The sequence below is a fragment of the Buteo buteo genome, chromosome 5, assembly GCF_964188355.1.
Source record: "Buteo buteo chromosome 5, bButBut1.hap1.1, whole genome shotgun sequence".
Lineage (NCBI taxonomy): Eukaryota > Metazoa > Chordata > Aves > Accipitriformes > Accipitridae > Buteo > Buteo buteo.
The window spans coordinates 47,393,757-47,416,424 of NC_134175.1; the positions used below are offsets into that span (position 1 = coordinate 47,393,757).

Genomic DNA, 22,668 nt, shown 5'->3' on the forward strand with positions numbered 1-22,668 from the left:
TAGCTGCTCTAATTAAAGGAAGTGGTAGATTTTTGGCACATTAAACTTCTATCAGGAAGCTGAGGAACAGTGACTTGAATTAAATCACCGTTAAATGGGTACTCAGCTGCTTGAAAAATCTCAGTGGATATCACTGTGAAAAGAGTCCGTCTCTGTCTCCTTTGCTGCCTGCTGTCAGGTATTGATACACATTGATAAGATCCCATGAGCCTTCTCCTCTCCAGGCTGAAGAGCCCCAGCTTTCCTGACCTCTTCCTGTATGTCAGATACTTCAGTCCCTAAATAGTCTTTGTGTCTGTTCACTGGACTCACTCCAGTGTGCCCACATCCTTCTTCTCCTGGGGAGCCTAGAACTGGACACGACACCCAGTTGTCTCACCAATGCTGAGTAGAGAGGAAAGGGTCACCTCCCTCGAACTGCTGGTGATGCTCTTCCTAACGCAGCCCAGGTTGCTGTGGCCCTCCTTTGCTGCAAGGGCACATTGCTGCCTCATGGTCAACTTGTCCATCAGGAGTCCCATGTCCTTCTCTGCAAAGCTGCTTCCAGTCGGTTGGCCGATAGATGTCCACTATTCATGATCAAACTGGAACATGAGCCAAGGGCAGTCCTACAAAAAATTCTTCTTGCCCCAGTTCTGTGTGATATTTGTCTGAACAGCTCATGTGCTTGCATAATATCAGTGGATGGTGCAGAGCTGAAAGAGGTAGGAAACACAATAGACAATATATGAAATGATATTGAAATAATGGAGAAATTCCTCAAAATGTAACTTGGGAATGAAAAATTGATTGCACAAAGACAGACTGGGAAGTAGACATCTGTACTGTCTCAGGCACCTCTGGACATACAATGGACTACAAAATGAATGAAAGTCAACAATTTGAAATGCTAAAACTTACATTGGGCTCGTCAAACTCATGGGCGTGTTGTATGTAAAACACCAGAGGTGTTACTGTACTGTGCACTGATAAGGCTGCAGGTGGGATTCCTTGGGCGCAGTGCTGTAAGAAAGTAAGCAATGAGAGGTAATTGAATAGGACCCATGAAGAACGGGGTTTGCTTAATTTAGAGATGGGAAGACTTAGAGTTATTACAAGCCCTTGAAATTTAATAAAGGTTATGCATCAGATGATAGGGGTAAACTCTTTTTACATCTAGTGCACAGAAGATAAAAAAGATTTAGCTTAATTTACAGGAGCAACAACTTGGGCTAGATTTTAAGAAAAGGCTCTCCGTGAGGCTTTACAAGCTCTGAATCAGGTGTCTGAAAGGAGACTGTGGGAAGCTGTAGAGCTGCCTCAGGTAGTGGCTGTTAAAGAAGCAGGAGGGGGATCACCCTGGATGCACTTGTCCTGCCTCAGGGTAGCAGCTGGGTTGAGCAACATCCTGCCAGGTCCGAAGTCCCTTTGTGGTGATCACACAGTGGTAGCATGTGCGTGAGTGAAGGCTTGTATAACTTGATATTTTTAGAGCCAACCATTTTTACTGGATCTGTACTTGTACTTTGTGTTCATGGTGTGAGTTTTCGCAAGTTTTCCTTCTACTCTAATGCACTGTAATCTCGCTACTGCAGCTTCAGCCTTATCTTGAGCTGGAAGAATAATACTCATAAGCAGGCTAATTTATACACTGCTTTCCTCTCTTGGACAAATTTGATGAAGTCCACTACTAAAAGATGTTTGCCTGGTCTGGAATCCTTTACAGAGTTCTGCTAAGATCCTTTTTTAGTTTTCTAGCATCTGTTTTTGAAGCGTGAATACAGTACCCAAAGAAGTACTAATGCCATACACAGTGGTTAAACCAGCTCTCAGTTAGTACTTACTGCTTACATAGCCAAGGATTGAGTTTGGTTTAGTTATAGAGATATATAGATAAATCTTACGCTTGTCTCTCATGCTGCATTCTGTACTGTAGATTTTGTGAACTGTGTTTCTAGATGGATTGATCTTGCATTGACTCAGGTTAAGCAGAGAGTTAGCCTCTGTTGGTTGCAATGGTTTTTCTATCAGGAAGTTATCATCTGTATTTCTAGACCCATGAAGATGGGCTACTGGTAGAAGTCTGAGACCACCAGAATATGTTTTCAGAAACAAACCCTTCCATTATGACTGTTAGGGGTTTTTTTTGTTTTTATTCTTTTCTCCTGTTCAGGTGTTTAAGTATGTGCTCATACTTATTTTCTTGTCTGATTTGATGTTCTGTTAAAAAGCCATTTTTTGATGCATCTCTTAGGCTGTTGATTTATCAGCCTTCCAGCTGCTGTTCTGCTGAACTATTTATAATTTTAAAGCGAGTAGTGGTAGCTTTTAATCCAGTGTACCATTCTTTCCCTTCTTTGGGTAGTGCCAGAGTGCTCATGATTTCAAAATATAAATAAAAGGCAAAGCATGTTCTTAGGCAAGGCAGCTAGATAACTAACTTGGGGTGCCAACTGTGTCTAGAAGGCAATTTTTTTGTTGTTTTCCAGGCAATGCCACAGCAGTTAAGCAGTCCCGGTATAGGATTATCGTTCAGGATGCTGCCAATGGGGGACAGGCGTGCCCGGACACCTTGTATGAGGAAAGAGAATGTGAAGATATTCCTGTCTGTCCAGTGTACAGGTAAAAAGTGTTAGCTGGGAATCAGCCTTTTGCTAGTGGGTGTCCACTGCGCCAGAAATGACTCTTGTGCAATTGTCCTGCACAATTTCTACCAGCAAATGACATAAAACTGGAGAATGCAGAGTTATAAGCAAATAACAATGTACAAGTAATAAACCTTGCAAACTGTATAGAAGTAGAGTTCAAACTAGAGTTTCAGTAGGTCTGGCATCATCAGAACAAGCACCAACAGACACAGCTCCTAGCAATGGTAACCTAAGGGTTCAGTGTGTTTAAGGAAGCTATTACTGGGAACTCCACCCTCAATGTATCTAAAAAATCAATGTAAGCTATTTTGGGACCACAGGCACTCAACTGCCTTAATCGTAATTGTATACTTATTGCAGAAATTCTTGTCTTTTCCCCTGATGCTCTAATTCCAGTGAATAATGCGCACTTAAAATTCTGATTAGACAAATAGTACAATAAGGCAATTACTCACCACTCTTCATTAAAATTCTGTGACACATCTGTTACACAATATTAGTAAATAGAAAAGCATTGTATCTTTGCATATAAATCTCCAGCCCGCGCATCCTGTAGGACATGGTCTCAGAGCAGAGCAGGGAGATGAAGGTGGTACCAAAGCAGGAGTCACATCGCTCAGCTCTGCCTGGCTCTGTACCGCATAGTGCTATGGAAAGCTGCTTTCTCGTGTTCTTGACTGGCACACATAGCATAGAAAGCAGATTTGGAACAGCATTGGTTGTATGAGAACAGGCTTGCAGGAGGAGAGCCTAATTTCAAAGCCCACTGAAGAAGTTTCCTGTGTATTTTATGTAAGTTTGAAACCATGCCCTACAAAAATGAGAAAGGGAAACGTTGGAGGATGATGTGGCTTTCTAGAAGGTGAACCTTACATCTGAATTTAAGTTTACAGTGCTTATTTCAGGAGTAATTACAGCTTTTTGACTCTATTTTTCCTTAAGTCACCACAGTGTATCATCATTTGTAACTGAAGTTTTTGCCTGGACCTGTTAACTGTTTTCTTGTTTCAGCCACTTAATTGTTAACCTTTTCCTCTTGCAGGTGGAAGACCCACCACTGGAGTCACTGTGTGCTGGTGCCAGATTCAGTGAGACAGGGTGTGCTGGGACATAATGAGGCATGTGGACACGGTTTGCAGTCAAGGGGTAAGCTTTCTCCATGCGGCCTCCAAATATTTAAGGTGTTGGAGTGGGGCATTTAAGTAGGGTCTTTACTCTTTTACAGTAGCTACATTGGAAACTAAGTGACTGAAGCACTTAAAATGTTTTGGGAAGTGGACCCATTGTAGTTTTGCTGCTGTGCTGGATGTTAAAGTACCAGTAACATGAGAGTATGCTTGGAGTATAGGAGGGGATTTATGCTTGGTATTCAAGTATCTTTACAGTAACCTGCTCTTCTGCCTAAAGATGAAGCGTGTGGACTTTAAATGAACTATCTATCTATAGGCTTCTATGAAGTAATCCATTCTTGATGCTAAAATTAGAAAGGATCATTTCCTCATGATTTTAAATTTTACTAATAATTTGCCTGAGGCCTGATTTTCATTAAGACTGTTGGAGAAGTTCAGCGTGGGTAAAGGCTTTGGGCTCCTGCCCTTGGCATGATTAAGTGCTTGGAAAATACAGTGATTCCATTGTCTGAACAAAAGTGTTGAGAAGAATTTCGCTGTTCAGAGTATGTGATCAGAGTCTGTAGTGGTTCCTGCAGATGGCTGAAGATTTGGCTGTTATCAGTCTCCTGGGAAATCTAATGAAACCTTTAACAAAAGGTTATTTTTATTGAAAAAAAATTGCTATACAGGTATGCTAACTAACGAAACTTGACATAGTAATTTACTCCTTCACAAGGGTAGAAACTATTCTTTAAAGATGAAGTGAATTTCTTATATAATCTGGAAACAAAGGAAAAGAAAGAAAAGCCCTGACAGTATGTGGGCTGTACCTGAAAGAAGAAATGTGTTTTAAACTAAAGCTCAAAGGAGTAAATATCTTTAACTAGGTTTTGACCATGAGCCTTTCCACAAGGTTTTCAAAGAGAGCTCTGTAAATTGAGACATCCTAAAATGTATTCCTCAATCTCTGTGTGAAGAGATGGTGATCTTTATGCTACAGTAGGTACATGAACTTTATATTAATCTTACTCTGACAGAATTTGAAGTATAATAGAAGAGTATCACGCTTATTTTTACTCTGTGGAGAGTCCTCCAACAATTACATAGGCTATGTGCTGTTCTGGGGTAATCATGGAAAAGGAATCTCATAGCGTGGTGGGCTTAAACAAAATTTGTTTCAGTGCCACGTTCACTTTTTCTAATTAACTGTGGGTTTTGTAACAGCTTTGGTTTTCATAATTACATGTAGTGATAGAACCAGTCAGCTAGGTATTACTGAGGATGAGTGGGGTTTCAGGAAAATGAATTCTTAGATGAAAACCATGGAAGAAGATTTTCAAGATATTTCCTACAAACAAGGGGAGTGATCTCCATGGAGAAGGCAGCTGAAACAAAGCTGCTAACTCTGACCATATTGCTTCTGGAAAACAAGCTGCTGGATTTTCAGTGATCCTGTATCTTATCTACAGAAGTGTTTAACGAGGGAAACTTTCACAAAGCTGCTGTTAATACCACACCTTCCTGCTACTTGAACTCTTCAAGAGCAGCTAGCATGTGTGAAGAGGTGCTGTGTCACCATATTGTCAGGGAGTAGCCATTTAGCCAAGGCTGGCATTTGCTTCCATGCTTTCCAGGGTCTCTTCAGCTTGTAGACCTCAATACTGGAGGACTTCTGATCCTCTCATTCTTCACCATGAAGGGGGTCTTTGGAGATATTTTTGAAATAATATGTGAGGTGAGGCTGGGGATTTTGGCCTGTTCAGCCTGAAGAAGTGTCTAATGGGAGTGGGGTCCACAGAGAAGATAGAGCCACACTCTTCCCAGAGGTGCACAGTGAAGTAACAGAAGGTAACAGACATAGACTGTAGTGAGGGAAATTCCCAAATTGCCTGGAGAGACTGTACATTCCTTGGAGATACTGAAAACTCAACTGAATAAAGTCTTGAGCAGCCTTTTCTAACTTTGAGGTCAGTCCCGCTTAGAGAAGGCATTGGACCTTCAGAGGTCCCTTCCGTTCTAAATTACATTGTATGATTCTGTGAGTCTGTGGATCTTTTCAGGGGAATCCATGCCATCAGTGGAAGAACGCCAGGTGTTATAGATAGATGCTTTCCTGCAATATTTAGGCATCCTACAAATGAGTTTGCATTCGAGGTATCACCACCACTCCACGCAGTAATTGGCTTGCATAATGTGTCAGCGTCTTTAGCCAGTAAGTGCTTATTCTCCAAAGAGTATTTATATGAATTTGCCCAATTTCTTTTTTACCATGTAACAGCAATTACCCTTTTTACACTGAAGATAATCAGTCTTGCTATTCCTTAGAGCATCCATTTTTAGAATTATTTTTCTTTTGCTGTCCATATCCTGACTGTCATCTAAATAAGAGGATTTCAGTTTTCAGCGACTGTCGTATCTAGCCAATTATATAAGGACATTGAATTCATATAAATTATTCCTAAAGAAAGCAAGCGTATGTTTATGTGTACCTATTTAGAATGATGACTGTGCTGAGGGAAAATTAAGTCTGAAATGACTTTCAAGCTGCATTCTTTCTCTAGGCTAGATTCTGAGATAGATACTTACAGATCTTGTTCCATGAGTGTTTTCACTGAAATTGCACATAAACATACTATGTAACATGCAGAAGATACCAGAAGTTGTCTGTGAATAATAAGCAGAATAGCCAAAGAGATGACAGCTGTCTGAAGCTGCAGTTTTCATGGCTTTATCTTGGAATGATATTACACTAATTACAATAGCCTTTCATTTTGTATATCAGCTTCAGTGGACTAACTTATTCAGAAAACAATCATGCAGGTAAGAGAAAAGTGGCATTTAGAACTAAAAAATATACTTGTTATTTAAACTTCATTAAGGCATGATTTGCAAAAAGCCCCTGAGACTCGAGAGTAAAACAGGGTGGGGATGTTACTGTTGCTTGACAGTGACACAGACAACATTTCTAACAGTAAATGAAGAGCTTTACAAGCTTTTCTATTGCTATATAGCTGTCATTTTTCTCGACAAGTGACTAATTTACTAGAAGGTGTCAAGACTGTGAGAAAAGGTCCTGCACATGAGTCAGGGCAATCCCAAGCACAAATACGGGCTGGGCGATGAGTGGATTGAGAGCAGCTCTGCGGAGAAGGACTTGGGGCGTTGGTTGACAAGAAGCTCAACATGACGCGGCAATGTGTGCTTGCAGCCCAGAAAGCCAACCGTATCCTGGGCTGCATCAAAAGAAGTGTAACCAGCAGGTCAAGGGAGGTGATTCTCCCCCTCTGCTCTGCTCTTGTGAGACCCCACCTGGCATTCAGCTATGGGGCCCCAACATAAGAAGGACATGGACCTGTTGGAGCGAGTCCAGAGGAGGGCCACGAAGATGATCAGGTGGCTGGAGCACCTCTCCTATGAAGACAGGATGAGAGAGTTGGGGTTGTTGAGCCTGGAGAAGAGAAGGCTCCGGGAAGACCTTTAGCAGCCTTCCAGTACCTAAAGGGGGCCTACAGGAAAGCTGGGGAAGGACTTTTTCCAAGGGCATGTAGTGATAGGACAAGGGGTAATGGCTTTGAACTGAGAGAGGGTAGGTTTGGATTAGATGTAAGGAAGTTCTTCACTGTGAGGGTGGTGAGGCACTGGAACAGGTTGTGGATGCCCCATCCCTGGCAGTGTTCCAGGCCAGGCTGGATGGGGCTTTGAGCAACCCGGTCTAGTGGAAGCTGTCCCTGCCCATGGCAGGGGGGTTGGAACTAGATGATCTTTAAGGTGCCTTCCAACCCAAACCATTCTATGATTCTATGAAAATTGCTTCTGCTTTGAATGCCCTTCAGTGACTTTACTGTTCTCTGATGTTTGTTATGGACGATCCTTCAGAAACGACCTCTCCCTTCAGTGCTGACATGAGCAGCCACCTTAGACACGTACATTTTGGGGGAAAAAATGTGTTGCTCATTACAAGGGATTGTTAAGGTTTAATTAGTGGATGGAAAGCCTGTTTTAAGCAAGTGTCTTTGAAGGCTGCTTCAAAAGCCATTGATAAAAGTAAATAGACACGTATTAAAGACCAGACTGGTGTAATGAGACTCCGCTTTAAAAACTAGTCTTGGAAATACACTGACAACATGGTTATGAAAAAAGTAGTTACTTTCCAGAAGCAAGGAGAAGCTGCAGCAATGGAACATGTCATGTCTTATTTCTTCTGCTCGTGCCACTTCTTAACTGTGATTCATTTGGGGAATTTGACCATATCTCCCCCCGTTAACGAGACAATAAGTCTACCTCAGAGCTGTGGCTCCCCATTGCAAGAATACAGAAATGCTGTGACGCAGAGCAGCAAATATTCTTAGAGAATAATTTATTGATTTATGTACAGGAAAACAGCAACACACCCACTAATGCAGTAGTGAGAAACTCCTCTGCTTTGGAGAAGTGCACTTTCCCTGGCTCACCTGAGGTCATGGGGTGGATCGATACTGGATAGGCCATTGGGCATCTCAGTGGAATATTTCTTTTGGTATGGACTACTATCAGACCACGTATGATGTATTTCTTTCCTTCTTTAACCAGGTTGTAAATTCACACCACGTGGACTTTGCTAACATGGTTGGTGCTAAATATAATCCTTTTCATTTGAAAAGTTGATGTATGAATTGACAGTGAAAAAGTAGAATGCAGGCAGCACTGGACTGAAGCAATTTAAGATTCCCGTCTCCTTCATTGCAGGTTTCTGGCTCTTGCTCTGAAGCTTCCTGATAGCTATAGGGATATTGCAGACAAGACTGGTTTTAGACTGAGATGCAGATCAAAAACTTATCATTGTGAGAACAAAAATGGTAGCAAGCTGCTAAGTTTTCTGAGTGTGTCTAAATGCAGTGATAGTTCCAGTAAAATCTTATATAAAATATAGGCAGAACTGTGATTACAAACATAATTTTTAATAAATTAGTGACTAAGTTAACGTGTTCCATACTAAAAAAGATGAAAGGATAAATTTTGGTATTGCCTGTTAACATTGCATCTACAAAAATATTTCAAACAGGCATCCTTTAGCTGTATTATCTTGTGTATTATCAATCTGTAACACAGTAATGGCCATATACATTACTGTTTGCTGAAATTATTTTATGGTAACCTATTTATAATGAGACATGCCATCAAAAAAGCATCAGTGTTACAATTTTTTTTTGCTCATAAGATAGTCACCCAACGGTTCTTATTCCCTGTTTTGTAGGTAGTTAATATAACTGCTGATTAGCTAAATTAACAGATGCATTCACTGTAATTTGAGTTGCAGAATGCTTTTGCACAGAATTACCAGTTTCAGGAGGTAGATATTAGAATCCTGTTATAATTTACAGGCTAGAGGCAATGTGATAACCTAAAGTTTACAATGAATACATTTATGATAGTAAACGTGGCGAAGACATGGACTGCTTCAGTTAGATGGGGATATTTTATGAGCAGTGCTTTGCGGTACAGTCCTGTTTATAAATCTGTCCAGCTGACAGCAGCTTACGTGTCATCAGTAGCTCCCTCCTATATTAACTTTGCCTGGTAGGTCAATGGCACCTTGAGCCTTTTTCTGAGTGATGCTGGGGATTCATTAGGTTTGTCAGTGTTTCTTCTGATGATACTAGTCTAGGGTAGTGGGTGGTTGCAGGGATGCAAACGGCAGCACAGCAAGCTGAACTTGAGCGGTCCCAGCCAGTGTCACAGTCTGGAAGACACTTGCCTGGCAGCTGGTGGCATTGGTAGCAAATAGTTGAGGGGAAAATAATTACCAGGGTAATGACAGGAGCTGGGTCTTGTTTGTAAAGTCTGTCTAGGATGGGGATTGAGGTTCGAGGGGTTGCCTTTCCAGGAGGGAGAGCCTCAGTCTGTTATTAGCCATTTCTGCCCAGGGCTTCACCAACACTTTACCTATGTAGCCACTCTACATGATATTGCAAATTCATGAAGGTCGTGTTACCTGTATTGTTATTTTCTTGTCACTGATAATGCAATTTTTAGCTTATAAACACATGAAGAGTAATAAGGTAATGAGAAACAACCAAACCAGAACTGGTTTACTATTATTTGTTCTTGATAATCTGATTTCTTTCCTTGACGAGGCAGTGGGCTGGAGGTTAGGCAATAAGGTAAGTGGAAAGCAGCCCTCTTGACTTGAGGAGGCCTTTGAGTCCAGTCCCACGTGATGGTCTCCCATGTGCAATAAGAAAGTCTGACCTAGAGAAATGCAGGGTGAGGTGGTTGTGCAGCTTATTGAAAAACACATTCAAGGGTCTGTTACCAGTTATTTGCTGTGAACCATGAAGGCCATTTCATATGGCTTCCCGCAGGGCACACGTACTCTTGACTGTCTTCAGTATTTTCACTAACAGTGTGTATAATGAAATAGAAAGTACATCTATAACACATCTGGGTAATTGCAAATTGTAAGTACTTTGAAGGGCAGGCCAAAAATACATGTTGGATAAATTAGAGCATTCTCTGTAATCAGAAAAGTGAAATTTTTGTTAAAGAAAAAAATGTGCAGCACTCGTACTATGTAGAAAGATGGGCAGTGGTACTGTAGAGGTAAGGCTGGAATTAAGAGTTACGTACTATGCATGAGTAGCATTATACTGTTGTAAAAAACTGCCCATCCTAAAATCATGTATTTCTTACATTTTCTTTATGATCTCCAAGTTAGTGAAATTTATTCTGATTCATAAACCAGAATATTTTTAACATTTGTTGTTGTTGTTCTGTAACACTTTTTGCCACTGTAAATAATGACAAACAATTAAGGTCAAATAAAAACATCTAAACTTTCTCTTGAGTAATTCCAACTCCTGGTTTGCCTATAGATTCAGAATAGATTAGGAACCTTTTTTCAAAATACCCAAATTTTATTAGCAGAAGGAAATTAAGTATTTAGGAGTCTAAGCTCTGGCGAGTGTCAGTGAACGAATTAAAATCTCTTGAACTTAATGAAATTTTACCCTTGATTTTACATTTAAAATTTATCTTCATTCTTGGTGAACTATGTATATCTGCATGCAGGAGTTGGAGAGATTTATCACTGCAGTATGGATGTTTTATTACATGAGTCTGGATTGTTTGTATGTAATTTCTATCATTTTATTGACAGGCTTTGATCTTTAAATTATTTCCCAAAGCCTGGGTTTAATTGTGGATTTGATAGTAGATTAGCTTCATGCAAAAATGTGTGACAGTGTTTCACAAAGGGGAAAACAAGGAAAAATTAAGGAGGAGGTGACAAAAATACAATACTAATGCCATGTATGCATGTATGCATTTTTAGCCTTTCCTGCACCAGTGAAATGAGGAAGATACCATCTCCCAGACAGATTTTCAGTGGGATTTATTTCAGTTTTGGAACATTAGAATTGACCAGGAGCAGGAGGAGAGGGAAAGGGACAGATGAGGCTATATGAGGTGTGATGGATCAATCTCTCTGAGCATTTCATGGCTGCCTTTGAGATTCCTGCAGTTTAATTTATGAGAAATAAAATCACCTGCTTGTATAGAAATTATCCTGGGCCAATTTCTTAAAACCTGGTGGCGTAGCAGAGTTGTCTGTGTAAATATGTGCATGGCTGCGCTGGAGTGTGCAGCTGGGTACTGGTTTGGGGAATGGAAATATGTCCTTGTATTGTATTACATCCCACAGATCTCCAGGTAATGTGTTCCTGTAGACCAATTTTTCTTTCCTTAGGTCTTAGTTGGTAGGACAACGGGAAGAAAGATTGATACTGATTTTCCGGTGACAGGTTGTTCACACAAGAGTGATGGTGGACTACCCTCCTTTTTTCATGAGAGATGTCAGCAGACATCACAAGATGCTTAAAACAGTGCTAATATATTTCAGTCTGGGTCTGGCCCGGCTTCCACCTCAGGTATAGCTGCTGTAAGAGTATTTCATAGGCAGTAGGAGAATTGGCATGACGTTAGTTTATAGACACTAACTAATAGCAAGAGAGACTCCAACTCATTTCTGTCACCGTAGCCTTATGCCAGCAACATAAAAATTGAGGAGACTCCTAGAGAATTTGTCCTGACAGCAATCTACAGTGCAACATTTTATCCAAAGGCAACTCAGTAATCTGTAGGCTTTCTGTAAAATAAAGATGATGAAGACTGCATCAGATAAATTACATATATGTGATTTCCTTCAAAAACAGGACAGTATATGCCACTCTGAAGAAGGAAATAAGCAGGCTTTCTAGCTTAACTACATACTGTTCCTATCTGATAAACAAAACAAATATCAGCATCTTAGTACCACACACAGCATTTGTTTTCTGGGGAAGAAAAAAGTCTTGATCAAGTAGGAAAGTCTTTTGAAGCCAGAAGGCATGAACACTGAAAATGTATACTACAAGCATGTACCAATAGAGGGATTGTTAAAAGATCAAAATAATGAGAAGTAAAGCAGAGGAACATCAAAGCTTTCCAGGCTATGTATTTCTGCCTTGATTAGGAGGAAGGAGGGAAGAAGGGGGGAAAGAAGGTTTTAGATCAATAGGAAATGGCCCGATCACCTCAAAGTCAAAGACAGCACCATCCAAATGTGTACAATTTACAGGAATTGCTAGAGCATCTCAATCATAAAAGTCCCAAATGATCTGACAGTACTACTCACACCATATTTAACAGGTACAGAGAGAGAGTTGAGATCATCTTATCTGAAGGAAACTCCTTTTTAAATGTAAGGGTAGATAGATTTTCATTTTGTCTTTCATCCCTCTGATTAAGTTCAGCTCTCTTTGGTCCTCCTAAGATTTCTTTCATCTAGTGTGTAGTCTGTATGATCTAAGCAACTATCGTTGGTGAAAGTCATTTTTGGGGTCCTTTTTTAAATGATGGATTGTCATTAAACAGAGTATAGTAGATGAAAGATGTCCAAGGAGAACCAAACTGTGCTGAGACTCACTCAGGAGGATGAAAGACATAATGAGAGACATAATGAAGAGCAATCTCTCCCCCAAACTGGAGACAGGCCCTTCCAATTATGATTTGTTTTTAGCACCAGCTTCCAGTGATTTAAAATCCTGGCTATGAACAGTTGATTCCGACTTTTCATACAAATCCTGAGAATTTTTTATTACGTGAACAGTAGGCCTGGGTGGTTATGCTTCATATAAACTATAACAAAAATCTTTTCTGTGGCCATGGGTAAGTTGTAAGTAGACCTGATCACACAGCCTTGTGTGTTCCTTCTCAGAAATACAGGAGCCATTTCATCCTAAAACTCTGTGTTTTGTTGACTTAAAACCTGAAACGTGAGGGTTTATAATCCTTAATATTTTATATAAGCTCATGTAACTGTTACTGTAACTAGCTATAAAAATATCTGATTTTTTCATGTTCTTCCTAATCTTTTGGCCTCTGTCTGTGTCTGGCATACCTCAGTTCAATGGGTTAACCCTGCAGTGAGTAAACTATTTTAGGTTCTTGATGTTTTCAATTTAATTGAATCATCCTTTGTTCTTGAGACATTTGGTCCCATTTGGTCTCCTTTTTTGTTTGCTATTTTATATAACACTTTCATGTCCCTCTTGGTCACCTCTCCATGTTGCAAGCAGTCCCATTCAGTACCGATTTAGATCTACTTTTGCTTTTATAAAATTTTAATTTCCTCCTTGTCATGGCTGTGCTGTTTACAAGTCCAAAGATAATTCATGCCAAAGCTGCTGTTGTTCATAGGGAAATTGTTAAAAATTCATCTGAGCTGAGCAGGATAAGATCCAGGTTCTCTGGAAAATGGCCTTAAGGAGAAATTTTCTTCAAATAGATGCTTTAAACGGGAAACCTTGAAGCATGACCAAAAATCAGCAAGTTTATTTAAAAGCTTTTATACTATTAGTTGTCAGGAAAACACTAGAGATGTTGTTCTCCCAATCTTTACCAGAATAGCCTCTTCCTTGTCCATAATGATCTCAGTCAAGCAGAACACCAAATTGTGAGAAATTCTGCAATTGTTAACTGTAAGGATAAAGACTGATCATTTATTCTTACAGTATAGTAGTACCAAAGGGGCTTAGTTTGATATTTATTTTACCTAGCTGAAGAAATGGATGGTTCTGGGTTGAAATGCTGATCCTGCTTACATCAATGAACTAGTAAAGGACTCCGTCAGTTGTTTGGACCGCCCCCCCCCCCCCCAAAAAAAAACAAACCCAAAAAAACAAACCAACAAACCAACCAAAAAACCCAACAAACAAACCAACCCAACTATTGGTGAAAGGAAAAAGGGAGATGTTGAGAGGAGTGCAGTGTTTGATTTGTAGCAGATATTGTTCATTGTCAGACTGCTAAGATTTGGACTGCTTGGGGAATTTCCTTCAGAGGAGCTTGGCGAAAGTTGCAGTTTGCATTTTCCCTTATTCCACATTAGTTGGAAAGCACTTCTTATTGGAAATTATTGAATTAGGTTTCTTTGAAAAATTAAGCATTAATACTCAACATAAATATTTGCATCCTAAATAGCAGAGCTCATCAGTGTGGCTTACTATAAATCTTCAGACACAAGATTTGTTAAATATGTCATGCCACAAAGGTGCAAAAGGAATCCTGATGTCATGTTCGTTGAATCTGAATTTGAGTATTTATGTTGCTCCAGTAGCTTTATGTCTGCAATAGAGATTTTAGACATGAGTTTTCAATTTCAGATTAAATGAATAACCTTGGCTCAAACTATCTTTCAAAATCCCCAGCATCTTTCTTTCAAACGGGTGCACTAAAGTGACAGTAGAAGAACTGGAATTGACGGAGATACTTATGAAGTGCTTGCACTTGCGAGAATACATCAGGTAACTGTGAAATCGTCAATATTACATTTGCTTTACGCATCCAGTGGTGCTCTTTTCTGTTGGCACCATTTCTAAATATGTTCAGAAATATTAAAAATACTGAGCAGTGTGTTTAGCACTTTCTAAATCAGTCTGATGATTGCAGCAGTAATACTTCCAAGCATTTTTCCTCTTGGAAACACCCCGTCTCCCCTTTCATTAACAGTATTGTCATTAATTTGCTTCTCAAAAGACTCAGGAGAAAATTCCATCTTCTTTATATTATAATAAATCAAGAGAAACTTCATCCAAAGAATTGGAATTCCACTGGAATAAAATTACTACACAAAAAAAAGCCATCTCTATACTTCGATGGCAATAGATAGTAATGAAAAAAATGTCACCTTCTAACAAAGATTTTTCTAAAGTCAATTTTTTTTCCTGGCAGCAGCTGGTTTTGCCTGGTGCATGCATCATTTATTAAAGGATTGCTGATATTGGCTTTGTGAAATAAGGAAAGTTTGGAATAATATATTCTGATATTAGACAGAGTTTTCCTGAAGTAGGGTATTCTGTAATGTCAAATTTGGATCTTGGATGTGAAGCCTTGTAGCAAATGTTACTTTTTACTGCTTTTCTGGTCAATTCTGGTCAGTAATATTGTTCCTTCTTGACAGTTTACCTGAAGTTTCAGTCCTGCAATCATATATTTGTTTTCTTTGATAAGTGCCCCAAGGTGATTGAAATTTCTTTGAGTTACCTCTTTTCTGCTGTCTTTTGGATATTAACTTTCTGTATCTTTGTTTTTATCCTGGTCTTTGTGTAGGCGAAGGAAACACCTGAACTAGAGGTACGCAGTACAAGGGAATCTAACTGACCTATTAAAATGTAATTGGCTTGTCAAAGGCCATCTACTTCAGCATTTGTTTAATTCAGGGTGAAGTAGATCAGCATGTCCTCAGGGGGTGTATGACGTGAGAGGGCACCACTCCCAACCACTGCTGTGTGATAGGAATATATGGGCTTCCACAGCCTCTGCCCTTGCTGACCACAAGCCTTCACTGCTGGCTTATTTTATTCCTTATGCTCTGGAAGGGCATCTTAATAATAAGTACTTATTAATGATATTTGAGAAAATCAGGCAGAAATTGGTCTGCAGAACTGAGCAGCTATGTGCAGACATGAACTCTTGAGAAAGTTTGAGGGATTTAGCTCTTCTGTTGCATTTTAACCCCCAGAGCATGTGATGTGGTCATGGCAGACGTCGTTTGGGGCACATTGGGGAATTTGTGGGGCAAATCAGATGCACCGTGTTTGTGAGAACTGAGAAGCAGGTGCTTTTTCAGTACTGCTTTGAAATGATTGGTTAGTGAAGCACATAAAAAGCACTGCCTGCAAGACGGATGGGGTTTTTTTGCAGGCTACGTTGCTGGTGAAGTTGCATGCGAGCAAACCTCCAAACAAACAGGGAATACGTTTGTGCTTTAGAATAAGTAGATATCTTCACTGCCTTGTTTCATGGAGTATAAATTTTCATGTAATCTAAGCACATCTGCTCATAATAATTAACTTCTGTGGTGTATGAAAGGAAAAGCTACATCAGCTCTATGGTATGACGAGATGGATTGCTTTCTATCTGTTCATCATAATGATTAATTGTAGCATTTATAGGAAGATGGCTGCTTTTTATTCATTTTTGTCTTTAGATCATGTATCTTGCCTTTTTTTTAAGCTTATTTAAATGTAAATACTCTGCAAATCCAGTATGAAAGCATAAACTTTCCAATTTTAAGTGCTTTGATGAGAAACAGGGCAAAATATGTGTCAGCTTAAATTGTCTTATCTGAAGACTTTGAAAGATGCATGTCTTTCCTAGTGAGATGAATTTCACAGGTAAATGTAAATATTGAAAGTAACCATGAAAGAAATTTAGAAGGATTATGGAATTTCATTTGACCCTGAGAGCTGGTGTTCCCAAGGGGCAGACTTAATGATAATGAAACGTATTAGCAATTTGCAGTTCATCCTGTGGTTTTGCAAGTATTAAATATTGACTATGAGTGAAATAATAATTTGATGTGTTTCCAGAAGTTAAATGCACTTAATTCTTGGGCTTTAGTTCAGTAAAATTTGAGTATGTGCTTTGTGGGATGTAAACTTTCAGGTTTGCAGTAGAAGTGATGGGTGTATGAGTAGAACTATCAATTAGCATTAACCTGTCAAGTAGGTTGATCAGGGGAGCGCAATGATCCTGTTGTATTTTCTCCCAGTACAGTCATCTTCTTCTTCCATTACTTGAAAACAAGTTAATATGTCTTGTCTAGAAAGAGGTCAGCCACAGGTTTTGACTGGTGTTGAGTTTGCACAGGAAGAATGGTGGAAGCAAAAGAAATGATGTGTGGAGAGCATTTATTGAGCAAAAGTCTGAAACTCAGGTAAGGTTGCAGGAGGTGTGTACAGAATTTAGCCTACTATTTAAAAATCTTTCTGAGTTGCTCAAATCATATTGATTAAATGATAAACAAAGTACTTTCTTGAAATCTCACGGTGACTGGCATAAACTCCCTGATTGAATTATACTGCAAACAGAACACTTTAAGGGAAAATGTCTTTACCAGTTACAGTTATATCTTTTTTTTTTAAGGGTTTCTTATTAAAAATTCCATCTCAGGATTTTCTCAGAAGATAAAGTAGACTGAACAAAGAAGTTAATGCAAAAATAAGCTATTGCAATGGCATCAATGAACAGATACAATAAGCAAATAAGCAATTTGCAGATAGAGAGTCAACATTCCATGAAATGTTTATAAAGGTAATATTTAAGATCTCATAAAATCAAATTGTATTCAGATACAATAACAAAAGTCAGTAATAAAACAGTTGTGAATCAGGTCCAGAGATAATCATAAAGCAAAAGGCTCTATTCCGTTTCAGAGGTTTTCTTTAGTGCTAAGCATACTATATGTTTTTATGGCAATTCCAGCCAATCTTTGCTTACCCAGTTACTCACGGTTAGAGCGTGCACATATGAATCAAACTGCTAAAGGCATGTGCTTTTTGATGCAATATAATTTAATTATTAAGAAAGTCATTTGGATGTCATTTAGGATTCACAGTGCTGAGCATTTTTAGGATTTTTGTCCTCAAGGAAACAAGCTATTTTAAAATGAGGCTACTGTTCTTCATTTTCTTTCCCAGAGTCCATCAACCTATTACGGAAAGTAAGTTGATGCATTTAACTTTTTTCTTTTTTTGTTTTGTTACCTGTCGTAGTTATCATCTGCTGGATAATTATTTGTTCCAATATTTTTGTGCAAATCAAAAATAAGCTGAGGGGCCTGTATTTCCATGCCCCTCATCTTAAATAAAAAATAAATACAGTGGTTTTAAGGATAGGCAGAGTGTTTACTGGTAAGTTGCACTTCCCCCATGAGGTCTCAAAGATTCTCATTTCTGACACATCAAGATAGGTTTCTATAAGTTTGCTAGAGCCAGGATTTGTTAGGACAGACAATTTCAAAATGGCCAACAATCCTTGACAGCTCTTTCCCTGAAAGAGGACCGAGAGGCCTGAGATCCTGCCTTCTTTTTAACTGCTAATTGTACCACTCCCGGGATTGCAGCTGATCCACTCAGCGAAGGGTGGTGCAGGCTTGGGCCAGTTTTTGGAGACATGGGGTGGGAGAGTGGAGAGTGTCTGTTTTATCCACATTTGCAGAAGGATCCTTTGTTACCTTTAATGCCCATTGCTAATTCTGATTTTTGCGTGGTTGTGCTGCAGTCTTCTGCTAATCCTCAGGAACTTGACCTAGTTTCCACCTTTCTTTTGTTTGAGGGCAGTGAATAGTTTTGAATGAGCTTAGCTGATCTCTCAAACTCTGGCTTATCCCTACCACCGTTGTGCCCGTTCCCTAACAGGAGAGCTTTCACTTTGGCATTTGTCTTTTTTCTGAACTGCACCTTTCTTCAATTTTCTTTTCCCTACCAGCTCAGCCTTCCAGGACACCTTACTTAGCTTTAATGCAGATATATTTATATGAATGTATTAGTCTACCTGCCCACCCCAACTGCTGTTACCTGTGTAATTTAATGACCATCCTCTTTCAGCCTGCCCTCCACCCTAACGTTCTCCATTAGTTCTCCTCACAGCTTACGATCTAGCCAGGTAGAGTTTACTCTGTCCCCAGCCCACTAGACCAAATTTAACCAAATTCATCAAAACAGTCTATGAATTGGCTATACTTTCTGAGCCATTCTGCGTTCCTGTCACACCAGATGGAGCAGTGTGGATGATGTCCTCCTACTTGCTCATGACCTCACCTCATTTGAGGTCCTTTTCCCAGCATAGCACATGTGTTCCTTTCCCTTTTCATCATCAGCCAGGCATTCAGTAGGTCAGTTGTTCTCTACAGACTAGCCCGGAGACTGAAAAGGTGTATGATTTGTACATAAAATAAAACATGTCACCATCATTTGCATGTCTTCCCAGAAGAGCTGTACCCCTTTATGTTACTATTCCAGTCATGTGGATTTACCTGTTAAATATTGGTTACAATGGGGTTTCACTCAAAAATACATGTTAATGTGATAACTACGTAAACATTTTCAGTCTGTTTTTTAAGGCTTTGTTGAGTAAATACAGCCGTATTGTGAAACCTCAGTTTTCTTAGCTGAAGTATAATGTAAAGATGATGGAGCAGCCGTCATGGCTCGGGAGAGGGATGTGGGTGCATCATCGGGCACCGCCTCTGGCAGTGCTGGGACAAGGTACATTAGGCAGCCTTCTCGTGTGGGAGAAAAATCAGGTCCCATTTCTTTATTTCCATATGCCAGTTACTCTGAAAAGAACAGTTTAGTATTGGTAGCAGGTGACTGTTACTTGCTACTTATTCAAGGTTTTTGTAGGTGTAGCAGATTTCATGTTGATAAAGAATAATTTGATTTTGGAAGGTGATTATGTGTAACATGTTTGTTTGCGGTTGTTACTGAGGAGTCCCACCGTAATCGTGATGGGAAGTATATTAAACTTCATTTTAAACATGTATGATAGAAAGGTAGATAAGCATTTGAAACATTAGAGTTAAGCATTTCCTCACTTTACAATCTTTGCTCATTCTTTTGCTGGGAGAGGACTGTCAATCTTGTGTCTTTTAATTTAAATGTAACCTGTGTCCCCCCCCAGTGTATGCTTATTTTTTCTAGAATCATTTTGTATAGCGGTATGAAGTGGGCTTCTGTTATATTGGACAATGTAGAATACAAGAATTTGTGCAAAGCATCATACGAATGTTGGCTTTTTTTTGCGTATTTACTGTACTGGAAAACCTTGTATTCTCATCAAGACTTCTTATTTATTGATAGCAGACACATCAGTATTGGCAGCTCATCTTTTTTTCTTTTTATTAGAAAAAACTTGCTGCATCTATTAAGTTGAGTAGAGGGAAAAAAAAGGATTATTTTCTGTGTTTATATGGGTATACAATTCTCATCACACCTAGGAGATCATCTTGTGGTTTGGGGTCATTTTTTAAGCTTCACTGTATTTTTACAGTTGTATAAGTACTTAGGACAGTGGATTAGTAGTTGCAATAGCCATTTTGTACATTCCTTTATTATTTTCAACAACTAGAGAACAATTTATTTTTTTATCTTGAAGTAATCAGTAACTTTACCAATAGTATTTTTCAATACTTTTTTCTTTACCTTCTGACAAGTTCCAATCTTGTGTACATTGTTAATCATACACCTTCAATATGTGGTATTTAATTTAGTATTATTCTGTTACTTTTGATCCTTACATGGAAGGCTGTGGGGATGTCTGATTCACACACCTAATGCTTTATGAGATAAACAAATAAGTAATTCAAGCTTTGTAGTCGGTGTGCTACATAATGACCTAGTCATAATTTTTGAATCGATTGTCAACACATATTAAATCACAGCATCTATTTGAAACCATAGTATTTCATAAGCTGCATTTGACAGTTCATTATCTTATCTGTGAGAACTCCTTTCTTCCTTCATCTTGCCTCAAAAACAATATCCCTGCAATTGAACTTTTGGTAAAAGTCAAGGTCACAGCTTTGGAATAAAGTTATATATGGGAATTGCCTGTCTTCGCTTTGAAAATGTGAGTAAATCAAAAGTACCGATACGGTAATCTAAATCTACAGTATGTTCTCTTGCATTTTATTGAAACTGAAGGATAAGAAGTTTTGTTGACTTTATAAAATTGTTCTTAGTGAAACTTCCGTGAGAAATTTTCTTAACAAACCTATATAGATTTAACCCTGCACTTAAAAAAAAATAAATTAGGAATGGCAGTAAATTATAAAAGATATATATGTATGTAAACCTACAAGGAATGGATTTGGGGTATGTATTTAGGTAGAAGTGTGATGTCTATGTAAAATAGCCAAGTAAATTATCTTCAAGTTTGCTGAAAGGCAGCATGAGTACCTTGTGTTTTCTGTGGGCTGTGTTCTTTGGAGAGGTCTGGGGAAGAAGGGAGTATTTTAGTCAGAAATCCCCCTTTTTTTCCCCCAGATTTATCATTTTCTCATAGAACAAATGTCAGGAAAGGGACTAACTTAATGTGGAAGACTGTTGCCATTTGGTTTCATTCGATTAAAAGAGGCTGGAAAACATCTTTGCTTTTGATTATACAAACTGTAGCTAATGTGTAATGTAATGAGAGCAACTTCCCAGAAATCCATTTCAATTTGTGAACCAATTTTGGTTTGATATTCTTGTACATCATATTACTAATATGTCAAAAAAATCTTTAGGATATATGAGTTTTTAATTGTTTTATTAAGTGTTGCCAAAAGTTACAGTCTTTGTAACCTCTTAATATTTTCCATAACTTCAGGTTCTGCTTGTAATTTGACGTTATGAAGTCAAAGAATATAGTTAATTTTTTCATACTTTTGAAGAAAAGTCTTTATTTGACTTTTGACCTGCTGCAAGAAATCATTCAGTGCTTCCTAATGTTGATATTCCAAACTTTGAAATTTATTTCTAATGCAGATCATTAAGGCTTTCTTAGTACTTCTGTGTTGCCAAGGGAATCACAGATCATTTGCTCCTGGAGGAGATTCAGTTTTAAGAAAATTTGCACATGGATGGTTAAGGGTTTTGTGTGTGTGTGCGTTTTGTTTTTTATAGAACATCTACATATGCAAATGAGCATTGCTTTTTAACACTTTGATGAACAGTTATGTGACAACGCAGAGTGTGCAGAGAATAACTCTGCCGAGGTGATGCACCTGATTGACTCAAACCAATACAACTTCACCCCTCACTCCCCCCCAGAAACCCCAAAGCCTCACAAACACATGCTTCTCATGCCTAGCAATGAATAAACATTCTGCCCTGCTCCTCAGTGGGTATAAAAAAGGATGAGTAGCAGGATTATCATGGTATTTAGACCATCGTTTGAAGAAGAGCCAGCACTGGGGAAGCCCTTTTCCATGAACTGCAGGTGACCTGGCTTCAACAGAAATGCGTAAGGCTGTGGGCTGTATAGTAGACCTGGAGGGAAGGTCCCATACAGGGCTGGCATCACCTTCAGGGGAATTTTCTTAAGTTTACATCCTCCTTTACATCCTTCGGCGCTGTGCACAGATCTTGGGGTGAGAGGGATGGGAGCAGGTTGCTGGCCTGCCACTGCCAGAGGGACCTCTGGCTGCCTTCATGGGGTTGTGGGAATGGGGAGCTGCTCACAACGTTGTCTGCAGGAACTGTGGTCAGAATCCAAGGTTTCTGCCTTAATTCCTGACATGGCTTAAACCTCTGCTCACTTATTATCTGATAAAGTTGGTATATTCAGCAACTGAAATCCTTTGTGGAGTATTTCAACTACAGGATGGTACTTTTTATTGAACTCTTGAATAGGGATGTCTGGTGTTGCACTTGGCTGCTATGTATAGATTTTTCTCCCTTTGTTATTAAAAACCACTGCTATCCTATTTTTCAGAGATAAAATACAAAATAAAATTCATACTTGACCTTCATCAAGTATACTTGACCTGGGGGATGAGGTGTGCTTGGAGTTGAGTGAGGGGCTGCTGGGCTCTCCCAGCCCTTGTGGCATCCTCTCAGGCTCTGATTCCCATTCAAATTCTTTAT

At 39.1% G+C, this 22,668-nt stretch overlaps 1 protein-coding gene across 1 annotated transcript in view; it reads left to right on the forward strand.

The window, feature by feature from the left end:
• THSD7B (thrombospondin type 1 domain containing 7B) overlaps positions 1–22,668 on the forward strand; it is a 334,900-nt gene that overhangs the window by 192,146 nt on the left and 120,086 nt on the right. Inside the window, exons 12-13 of the mRNA XM_075028934.1 lie at positions 2,469–2,601; positions 3,670–3,773. Coding sequence (XP_074885035.1) covers positions 2,469–2,601; positions 3,670–3,773 — 237 coding nt within the window. The remainder of the gene's footprint in view (positions 1–2,468; positions 2,602–3,669; positions 3,774–22,668) is intronic.